General features: G+C 40.2%; 1 protein-coding gene across 1 annotated transcript; it reads left to right on the forward strand.

Annotated features, from left to right (window-relative positions):
* Positions 1 to 4,293: 4,293 nt before the first annotated feature.
* On the forward strand, positions 4,294 to 10,130 carry nrn1a (neuritin 1a). The gene is made up of 3 exons (XM_035760741.2): positions 4,294 to 4,532; positions 7,343 to 7,487; positions 8,771 to 10,130. The coding sequence occupies exons 1-3, from the start codon at positions 4,478 to 4,480 to the stop codon at positions 8,997 to 8,999; spliced, it is 429 nt and encodes a 142-aa protein (XP_035616634.1). The 5' UTR covers positions 4,294 to 4,477; the 3' UTR covers positions 9,000 to 10,130.
* Positions 10,131 to 12,366: the final 2,236 nt, after the last annotated feature.

Consider the following 12,366-nt stretch of genomic DNA (forward strand, 5'->3'; position numbering starts at 1 on the left):
ATAATCCGGCTGTTTCTGGGACGTCTTGGGTGGTTATAGGAGTGGGGTACTTTCTGGGACTTCTTGGGTGGTGGATTGGGTGGTTGACTTTGATGTCCTTACGCCATTTTGCCACAATTTTGGAAGTATGCTTGGGGTCATTGTCCATTTGGAAGACCCATTTGCGACCAGGCTTTAACTGACTGATGTCTTGAGATGTTGTTTCAATATATCCACATAATTTTCCGACCTCATAATGCCATCTTTTGTGAAGTGCACCAGTCCCTCCTGCAGCAAAGCACCCCTACAACATGATGCTGCCACCTCCGTGCTTCACGGTTGGGATGGTGTTCTTCGGCTTGCAAGCGTCCCCCTTCTTCCTCCAAACATAACGATGGTCATTATGGCCAAACAGTCCTATTTTTGTTTCATCAGACCAGAGGACATTTCTCCAAAAAGTACGATCTTTGTCCCCATGTGCAGTTGCAAACCGTAGTCTAGCTTTGTTATGGCGGTTTTGGAGCAGTGGCTTCTTCCTTGCTGAGCGGCCTTTCAGGTTATGTCGATATAGGACTCGTCTTACTGTGGATATAGATACTTTTGTACCTGTTTCCTCCAGCATCTTCACAAGGTCCTTTGCTGTTCTTCTTGGATTGATTTGCACTTTTCACACCAAAGTACGTTAATCTCTAGGAGACAGAACGCGTCTCCTTCCTGAGCGGTATGACGGCTGTGTGGTCCCATGGTCTTTATACTTGCGTACTATTGTTTGTACAGATGAACGTGGTACCTTAAGGTATTTGGAAATTGCTCCCAAGGATGAACCAGACATGTGGAGGTCTACAATTTTTTTTCTGAGGTCTTGGCTGATTTCTTTAGATTTTCCCATGATGTCAAGCAAAGAGGCACTGAGTTTGAACGCATGTCTTGAAATACATCCACAGGTACATCTCCAATTGACTCAAATTATGTCAATTAGCCTATCAGATGCTTCTAAAGCCATGACATAAATTTCTGGAATTTTCCAAGCTGTTGAAAGGCACAGCCAATTTAGTGTATGTAAACTTCTGACCCATGAATTGTGATACAGTGAATTATAAGTGAAATAATCTGTCTGTAAACAATTGATGGAAGAATTACTTGTGTCATGAGTAGAGAGTAGATGTCCTAATCGACTTGCCAAAACTATAGTTTGTTAACAATAAATGTGTGGAGTGGTTGAAAAACCAGTTTTAATAACTCCAACCTAAGTGTATGTAAACTTCTGACTTCAGCTGTACATGTAGGTAGAGTTATTAAAGTTACTTATTCATAGATAATAACAGAGTAGCAGCAGCGTAAAAGGAGGGGGGGGGGGCAATGCAAATAGTCTCGGTAGCCATTTGATTAGATGTTCAGGAGTCTTATGACTTTGGGGTAGAAGCTATTAAGAAGCCTCTTGGACTTAGACTTGGCGCTCCGGTACTGCTTGCCGTGTGGTAGCAGAGAGAACAGTCTATGACAAGAGTGTCTGGAGTCTTTGACAATTTTTTGGGGGCCTTTTGTTTACGTTGTGTGTGTGTATGTGTGTGTGTGTGTGTGTGTGTCAATGACAGTTCTACTGTAACTGTAGAAACAACTATCCACCACCAGAGGGCGACTAGATATCAGTTTATCAATGAGAAAGAGTGATTCTCTACTACAGTAGCCTTACATACATACACCTCTCATTGAGGAATGCACCTGATGATGACGTCTACTAAAACTACTTAGTAATCTTATGATGATCATTCTAGAACATGTATCGTTATCAGACAGCTGCAACAAGAGACTCTGGTCCTTCTGTGGCTCAGTTGGTAGAGCATGGCGCTTGTAATGCCAGGGTAGTGGGTTCGATTCCCGGGACCACCCATACGTAGAATGTATGCACACATGACTGTAAGTCGCTTTGGATAAAAGCGTCAGCTAAATGGCATATATATACCCGTAGAGAGCTAGTTCATCAGACTACACTGATATTCCTGTGTCCATTTGCTTATAATATTTTGCACAATAATGGATAAATCGGACTATACGCTATAAATGTATCCGATGCTGTTTATATGACGACTAGGTAGGTATATGCTAGGTTATTTGATAAACTGCGAGGCTTATTTAGGTCAAGTTCAAGAAGCATACACGATATCTCATTAAAACAGTCTAGGTTATGCACATGGCAAACCTTTTAGAAAAGGTCCGGGAGGGTGACTGTCTTCAGGGCTCCCCACAATATTACCGTTTCTAGACCTTCACTAAAAGCTTATTTCAGCGCGGTCTCCATTCTAAATGAACTGTCGGTGGACCCAATTAGCCTACTCAGCAAAGACTGAGGGGGCTCGACGTCCGCAGTCCGTAGTTCTCACTGCATGGGGATTCTCCTTCAGCAAGCCGCCTGCGGGGAACTTTTTAGTATTCTGGTGGGTGCACCGGGTCTGGCACGAAAAAAGTTAAACTCATTGGCTCGTTACAAATTCCGCTGACGTCAGTGAGGAAGAGAGCAGAATTGTTCCCTCCCTCTTCTTTTATAATAGCGGTATAGCGTCACTCATTATGGATACATTTGTATGACTTCCTCACAATCACATGCGCGAGCGCACCTACACAGTGCGCCCTACGCACACGCCCGCGCACACACACACGGCTCAGCTTCCCATAAGACACCTTGCGACAGACACTGAATCTAAAATGACTGTGTAAGTGGGTTCGTCATTCACATCAGTTTTAATGTCGAGGAAAGGTTTTCTTTTCCTTGTCGGTAGCTAGGTTTCCATCCAATTGGCGACGGATTTCCATGCGAATATAAGAAAAAAATCTGCATAAAAACCAAACGCGCATTTTCCCACCATTTGTGTTTCCATCAAATTGACGTGTTGCGGATAAAAGTATGTGCGTGATGAGGTAGTGTACATAAAAATACCCTTTGCAGTAAAATTCCCATGTACCGAATAAAAAATACATCACATTTTAAACTCTACTGATCGTTTTCTCACAAAAAAATGTTGTGTTATATGGCGATGTGCCCACTCTGGTATTGTCACTTGCGCTCTAGCCGCAGATACAATGCAGGTAAAGCCTACATGATGAGATTATTATGGACAAAAATACAAGATCATTTGTATTTGTCAAATGACAACCAAGCATCAATGATCATGTCGCCAGAATAAGATATTTATTGGACAGGAGCATCAAGCTCATCACCTTGCACTTTACCTTTCAAGTTCATCATAACTTCTTTCATCTGTAGCTTCATCATGCTTTCTCCACGACCACCAAACATGTAATCGCGTGAATCAAAGTTTACTTCGATTTGATGGTTATTATATATCAACAGTTGCGGATAAAAGCGTTTCCACCGACATTTCTCGCATAAATCATTTTACTGACAAAAAAAAATCCCATTGTTTTCGTAGACGTTTTGAAGGTTTACCGACACAGGCATGTCAGGCATGTCATGACATGTTTTATCCGACATGTACATTTCTCGCATAAAAAGGTTCGACAGAAACCTGGTTACTTAATGTGAAGAAAACATTTTGCGAATATTTACACTCTGTACCAGCAAGGGCTTTCCAATAGGCATTTCAGAATAGCCTACGACTAAACAAATTTGTCAAATGTGAGAGAATATGTAGTTTATCTGGACTTAGATTCAAGTATTTTAACAGCATTCGTTTCCAGAGGTCAGACAGGATAGCGTTGCTGCGTTGATGAATAAAGAATTGCATTCCCATGCAATGAGCTATATCTGGGCTACATCTCATATATGGCTGTCCTAACTCCTCTGTTTTTCCTATCATAGACTGTCGTGAGAAATGAGAGTTTACTTAGCTTAGAATATAATAGCCTAAACGCAAGGTCACCGATTTGACTCTTGGATAATGTATAGCATATCGGCATTTGGACACATTTCTAGTAGCATGATAAACAGCGTTTTTTTGGCAGAAAATATGTATTTTTTTGTCCATAGTAAACATATGATTAAATATTATATAAACAAAGTACACCACAAATATACAAATCAGATACATATTGGCATATTCGTATTAGTTCTCTGTCGATGGCACAAAGAAAAGGGGCATTTGGTCACTTCTGAGTCCATAGTCTCATAGTCGCACGTGTGCCCTTGACCCAGATATCACTACAGGTCTTTTAATGGCTGTATGTGTAAGGTGTGGGCTAGGGGGAGGAAGGGGGAGTCCAACAGTCACCTCTACGTCAAGCATGCGATGTGGGCGTGAAGCAGAGCTAGAGATGGGGAGAAAGTGAAAAAAAAAGAGCCATCACCGCCCTCGCTTTACAAGGGGTGCACCATTTCACTCCTCTTCGCCACACTGTGAGTGTAACAGGCAACGGGAGAAAAAGGAAGAGTCTGTGAATGCTGCTGGAAGTTGATGGCTATGTGTGATGCCCAGACCTCAACATCGTTTTTCCTTCCAAGTTTTTAAGATCTGCATACGCCAATGGTTTTACCACACGTAGAATGGGATTAACTTGGTCCGGCAAATATATCTCACTGTTTCTTGCTGTTCAGTTAGGTGAGTGACTCTTTCACGGTCGATTGAATTATTGTTTTATATTTGACTCAACAATGATTAGCGAATTGTTAAGAATGAAAGCCAAACTATTTGCAGGGTGGCATTTAAGGTCATTACTCTTGGACTGGAGGCAGCTCTGTAGATTGGTAATTTTTCAGAATTTAGCTAATTTTGATTTTGCATTTGGCTAATCTATCGGAAATCGCACAGATCTGGCTCCAGGGCAAGATTCATAATGATAAGTGTTAACCTGCAAACTATTTGTAATCAACTGTTCGATCGTTTCTTCCAGGAACAAGTCTGTATTTTTTTTTATTGCAATGAATGCATGAGATTAGTTTATTATCTGGCTATATACAATGGTATGCATGAGCTAATTTCGTCCAAAAATAATAGACACAACAAACCAAAGGCTATGTCACATTTCACGTTTTTCCCCCCCCCCATTCGTTATCAAGGAGATTCTAAACAAACAAAAAAATGATTTTAAACAAAAAATGTATTTTCTTTTTTAAATTCTATAAGAATGCACCTGTAATTTCGATTGGAAACGTGTACGGGGACGTTCGCACGAATAGGCCAGTGTTCCGTTTGCATTACATAACGCAAACGCTGCCGAAGTAAGACAACTGCTCCTCAGAATCCTGTAGTGGCAAGGGATTTATAAATAATTCAGCAGCCGAGCCATTGTGAAAAAAGACTAAACATAAATGCTTTGACTTGACATGCTTTGTGAATGAAAATTTGAACTAAAAGACACGCAGCATCTAAAGACAAGCTCTTTCGAAATATGAGTGCCTAGCAGGTGCATCGTTTATTTTTTTGTAACGAAATACATTGAGTATAGGTTAGCGATATGATAATTGTCTAATGTCAAATAGGATTTAGATCATTTTTCATTAACGAATATGACTATTAGACTATATTTGGTCTACGAAAATAAAATGTCTTTAAAAATATAGTTTATTTTGATGAAGGCGCTTTCTATTCAGCAAAAGAATGTAGGCGACTATAGAGAGAAAACAACTATATCTATGGGGTTATTTGGCCTAATCCATTTGGAGGATATATTTCGATTATAGCTATGGTGTCACGTTGTCCCGTAAAAATGTAGGCTAGCCATATCAATGTATTGCAGCGCTTATTTGAGATGTGGTATCGCTAACATGTAACATTAGCCTACGAAACGAGAACGTAATAGGCTATGGATGGTCGTTTTTATCATTTGGATATTAGATGTTTTGTCTTTGACTGGGTCGTCCGCAGAGTTGGTCATTCTGAGGGTTTATTCTATGTTTATGTGCAGTGTACATTCTCTGCGGGTTAACTCTACTTTAGCTATATCTATAGTGTGGGTGTGACTGTTAGTAGTATTCAGGCTACTGTAGCTATATAGCTATCTATTGGAGCTGAAAGCTGAGGTAGCCTATATGATACATGTGAGAAACACGTGTGATAGATTCTCTAGGCAATGTCTTAATTTCACACATTTAGCAGAAATTGTCCTTAAAAGGAAAATGGGATAGAGGGCATAGTCATTTCAACCCTGTTATTGCACGTGTAAAAATAATTAGGATACCACATTTTACAAGAGATTTTTCAAACAGGGTCTATGCCAAGTGAGAGCGGCACACGTTGAAGTAATATATGGGGGCTATGTGTAATTTTACAATGCAAGTGCGATAATATCATCTCGCGAGTTGCTCCTTTGTAAAAAATCCCTGCAAAAATCATTTGCAATCCGCTTGCTCGAGACGCAGTACCATTCATGAATTACTTGACCTTGTCAGAATCTATTACACATCTCCGCATAGCATATTTGCTGTCATTGGATTGCTTGTGGGGCAACATCTTGATTCGATAGGGCATGATGGCAATGACAGTAGCCTCACTTTTTTTTACAACGCAATTTAACGAATGATGCCTGTATTATGAACACATCACCCAGACCTAAATACCCATAACCGAGGTGGTTACACTGATGAATTTAAATGAAACAAGTCCATCGCTGTCGTTACCTTATTATTTATTGATAAATAGCCTAACCGTGTAGCCTTCACGGTGCATTATTCTGCAACCAATCGACATGGGACAACATTGTAACAAATGATCAATCGAGCGAATCTTTTGCTTAACGAACCAGAGATGCTTGGTGCGTCCCACCATTGACAACCTCAAAATTGAGCACGAGGGGGTCAAACGGGTTGGATTTAAGGCGTGGACGTTTAGCAACAAACCCTGTCATTTTCTCTGTTCAACAAATTATAAACGGAGAACGCCCCTAATATGGTTGAATAAGCACAGACACAAATATTACTACAATTTACTATAGCGTACCACAAGACCCCCCACACACACACACTCACTCACTCACAAAAGCCATGCAGTGAGAAACACACCCCCTTTTCCATCTCGGCGGTGCATTACCTCATCCTCCTTTGTCGCTGTTGCACACATTTTCTGGGCTGGGATCACACAATGCCTTCTCCAAACAGATTGTATGATCAAATGCAGATGTACAATTGTTGGATATGTTAAAACTAGCATTATATTAGGCGAAAATGTTTAGACATTTCTTGACAACACGTTATAGGGTTAAGTTTAAAACATTCCCATTTAAACTACCCAAAAGGCTAAATTAAGAAAATACATGAATGAATGGACAAACTGGATCAAATGAAAACGAATCACCATAAAAATAAACTATTAACTTACCCTGTCATTATAAGACATATGCCATCGAATGTTGGAATGAAAAAAAAAACACATTATCCTAAAAAAATAATAAATCCATCCCCCCCCCATTCCAGCTTATTTGCTACAGGCGGTGAGAGCGACAGGGAAATGTGATACAGTATTCAAAGGGTTCTCCAACTGCTTGCTGAAACTCGGGGATAATATGGCCAACTATCCACAGGAGCTGGACGAGAAGGAAAATCTGCAGACCATCTGCATGTAAGTTGAATTCATTTTTTTTAAGGGGGCGGGGTCATGCAGAATTGTATCAAATCCAAAAAGGGTCAGGCGCACTGCACCCCATATACCAAACCGGTTGGTACCAGATGGCAGTAGAGCCCCCAGTTTAAATCGACAGCTCCATCATGAAAATCGCAGGCAGCAGGAGCACGTTAATAGGCTAGGCTACCCCCCCCCCCTATTCGCACGTCACTCCATAATTGCAATGAGATATACTATCGACGTGGCGTGGGGTTGAGGGGGTCAATATCAACAGCCTCGATTAGATCAGATACAGAGTCAGGATCAGGGGGAGCCACGCGCCACTGGGTGTCTCAATATGAATAAAACAATTAAGCAGTGGCTCCTTTAAAATGTATAGCCTTTGTGTGAATGGGATATTATAGCCACTGTTCTCACTATGTTAATGCCACTGTGCATGTGATTGGACGTTGGGGATGTGAGAATGAGGGATGGACGAGCATTCGTGCAGATGACTTTGGCTAGCTAGTTGATGCAAGACAGGCTGGTTGCGTGTGTGTGTGTGTGTGTGTGTGTGTGTGTGTGTGTGTGTGTGTGTGTGTGTGTGTGTGTGTGTGTGTGTGTGTGTGTGTGTGTGTGTGTGTGTGTGTGTGTGTGTGTGTGTGTGTGTGTGTTGTTTGCGTGTGAGAGAGAGAGACAACCCAGATTGATTTATTTTCCCTTTTGTACTTGAACTATTTGCACATCGCGACAACACTGTCTATGGACATAATATGACATTTGAAATGTCTTTGTTCTTTTGGAACTTGTGTGAGTGTAATATTTGTTTATATTGTTTATTTCACTTTTATATATCCATTTCACTTGATTTGGCAATGTAAACACATGTTTCCCATGCCAATAAAGCCCATTGAATAGAATTGAGAGAGAGGAGAGAAATTGAAAAAGGGAGCGGTTAGATACAATCACGTGACTTTAGGGAATCTTTCTCAGAGTGTGTAGTTTACAACAAACGTGGTTTTCGTTTAGCCTTCAAGGGAGATGCTAATACTAGACTATGCTATTCGACCGACTATAGGTTATAATACAAAAATAGAATCGGATTCTTCTTATTATTATTATTATGCATTTATTGGTGGAATTATTTTTGTCCTTCTAATATTATTACAACTGTGTTGAAAGCAAACTCTTAGGCTACTCGAATATAGCACAGACAACCAATAAGGAGAGAAAACAAGTTGTCAACAGTAGGCTAACATACCGTAAAGCATTTCTTAATTGCTTTTACATTTGATTTGCAGATATTGGGATGACTTCCACTCATGTGCGACCACTGCGCTGGCGGATTGCCAAGAGGGAGCAACAGACCTATGGGAGAAGCTCAAAAAGGAGTCCAGAAACTTGGAGTTCCGAGGGAGCTTGTTTGAACTCTGTGGTGGGGGGAACGGGGCCTCCAAATCCACAGTTCCTTTTGGTCTCACGATGCTTCTAACGGCACTTTCAGCCTTAGTGACTTGGCTTGCATTTTAGCAGAAAAAAAAGCGGGGAAAAAATTACAAAGAAGAAAAAAAGAAAACGAGTGCTAGCTATCCACACACAAAAAATACAAAACAAAAGACGTTTGAATTCATCTACACCCAAATGGATTTATAGGCTACTTCATCCGGAGAAGGCGACCTGATTTTGCAAGAGACATTGGCAGGCCGTCTTCTGGGACTGCTCCACCATATTTGTCTGACCTGGGGTCAACTACATTAAATATTTAGCAGGTGTTGAGTTGGAATGATAATGAAATTTTGATGGATCCTTGCCCGCATACAATCGTGGAATGGCATAGTATTAAAGTCGACAATGAATTATTTATATTAGTAGCCTTAGACTAGACATCCCTGTTATTTCAGGTGATTGCAGATTGCAAGCTGCTCATACTCTGTAGGCTAATGCGAGACACGCTTACCTCAACGAAATCAACAACAGAAAGGCAATTTGCTCCAGGTCGGTCTCCTATACTCACCATTTAGATATTTTATTTTATTTGCCAAATTTATAATGTCGAGCCAAGTATAAATCGAAAAGGTTTGAGGATCTGATATTTCTACTTTCATATGATGTCTATAACCATCACCCTAGGAAAAAAGAAATATAAATAGCATAGTAATAAGAATGAAAAAAGAGATCTCAGGAATGACTACAGGCATTCAATGGTACATTTTGATGGTTGGTTATTACGTAAAAATTATGGCAATACGATGACTTAAACTTGGCCAATGTAGCGAACGAAAACAATGGCTGAAGAGTGATATGACTGTTGCCATTCTATGTTAGCACATTACCATCCATTTATGAAGAAATATAGGCTACCCCTAGGCCTAGGGTTTAACCTACATGAAACCATACATCCCAAAAGAACAGTAGCACGAGAATACTCAGAATGCGAAATCAATCGCTGGATGAAGCGACATTTTGCTAGCTTTTATTGATGTTGCCAAGGCATAGACCCGGTTTCACTGCCTTCAAAAATATGTGTATTATGTTTGTTTGTTTGTTTGTTTGTTTTGGGGATGTTGCATATAATACCTGACTATTCCAAATCATTTAAGTAAATAAGAGACTATGTATATCAAATGAATTTTGAAAAAAAATGATAAGAGTCTACTTTATCCCAAACAGTTTAAAAAACAGATTGATTATTATCCAGGTATATAAAAAAACAGATTGCTAAAATTATGAAGAATATTAAATAAAACAGTTCATGTTTGAAAATAAGTGTGTGCTTCTATTCTTAGCTATGCTCCCAAAATGTATACATTGGTGGTGTGCAAACGGCATAGCTGATGATGACAGGTGTCTTTGGGTGTTGGGTCCATTCATGGCTTTGAAGCAATCATTTAAGATTCACTCTCACACACACACACACACACACACACACACACACACACACACACACACACACACACACACACACACACACACACACACACACACACACACACACACACACACACGCGCGTGTTCAGAAACGTATGCTTTTTGCATTATTAATAAGAAAGAGTCAGCCCTGCAAGAACTACAGCTTCGAGTATTGATTTGGGGAGGGGAGACACATCAACCGAACAACTATTGCTGTTTGTCTATCTGAGCAGAAGCGTTAAATCTGAAAGTGACTTAGCTAATGTGGGTTGGAAAAATAGCAACATTGAAACAGGCTACAGTATTTCGAATAAAAAAATCCTTCTGTCTCTCTCCGAAAAGCATCTTAATACACGGGTCCATTGCCGTGCAAAATATGACATGGAATCGAGAATAGGAGTGGCAGGCGCCATGTTTTTGCGTGGCACGAGCCCTAGTGTTAAAACAACACATTTAGCACGTGATTTTTTAAATATTGAGGCCTATATGTTAAAAAGTGGTAAAGCAATATGAAACATTCATTGGTAAAGCAAATAGGCTAAAAACATTGTCTGACGAATATTGCTTACATATAATCAGAATCGGATTTGTATTTCCTGTCCCAAACGGAATACAGATTCGACTTCAAAAGCGTGCTCCTGCATTCATATGGATACGTTTAATGAATGACCATCTCTCTTTCCAAGAAGAGAGATAAGCGTACAATCTGGCTCTATTTTCTATTTGTTTTCTTTAAATCATGTTTTATTTGCGCAAAAGGATGACATTGCATACAGCCTTTGTTGGTTTGATTTTCTTATGGGTAGGGCCTATAACGTCAAGCCTATTACGTCATACGCAATCTCTCTCGAAATACTATAGTCTGCTTAATTTCGTCTCCATATTTTCTCCTGGATAATAGCGTAATAACAAAACCACAAGCTCAAACAGAAACATTTGAGCGGCTGTTATCGCCTCGGCGAGGTATATTCCTGAAATCCTCATTAACATGCATTCTATTCCGGAGCTTCTCCCTAGTTCTATTCAAGCTCACCGTTGTTAACGAAGCACCGCCTGTTATAGCCTATAAAGAGGCAAATGTTGTGAAATGTCCTATGAGTAGGAGCCTAATACATATATTACCATAATGACGAAACCCCTATATCAGTAACATTTCAATACTTCATATATTTCTTCAAACGACGCACGATACAATATTTGGTTAAAATTAAAAGTTACATATTTCTTTTTGCATATTTAGGCTTATGAGTTGAAGAATTGAAGCAGGCTGAGTCACCATGGCAGGTGTTCGTTATTAAAGCATGACAGAAAATTAGACTATATCGAGCTTCTTCTTAATTCAAACTAGTCACTGATGAAAAACAACACATATTCACATTTGATTGTCTTACATGGCACATGCTTACTACATACACTATGTAAAGCATACAAAAGTACACCTGTTACTGACGGGTATACAATCGAGCACACAGCCATGTAATCTCCATAGACAAACATTGGCAGTAGTATAGCCTTACTGAAGAGCTTAGTGACTTTAAACATGGCACCATCACATGATGCCACCTTTCCAACAAATCTGTTTGACAAATATCTGCCCTGCTTGAGCTGCTCTGGTCAACTGTAAGTGCTTTTATTGCGAAGTGGAAACGTCTAGGAGCAATAACGGCTCAACTGCGAAGTGGTAGACCTCACAAGCTCAAAGAACAGGACCATTGAGTGCTGAGGGGCGTAGCATGTACAAATCATCTGTCCTCGATTGCAAAACTCACTACCGAGTTCCAAACTGCCTCTGGATGCAATGAAAGCACAATAACTGTTAGTTGGGAGCTTCATAAAATAGGTTTCCATGGCCGAGAAGCCGCACACAAGCCTAAGATCACCATGCGCAATGCCAAGCTGCGGCTGGAGAGGTGTACCCCCGAGGTGCCTTATTGATATTATAAACTGGTTACCAAAGCAATTAAAGCAGTACAAATAAATGATTTGT

This window comes from Oncorhynchus keta, chromosome 4 (assembly GCF_023373465.1).
Source record: "Oncorhynchus keta strain PuntledgeMale-10-30-2019 chromosome 4, Oket_V2, whole genome shotgun sequence".
Lineage (NCBI taxonomy): Eukaryota > Metazoa > Chordata > Actinopteri > Salmoniformes > Salmonidae > Oncorhynchus > Oncorhynchus keta.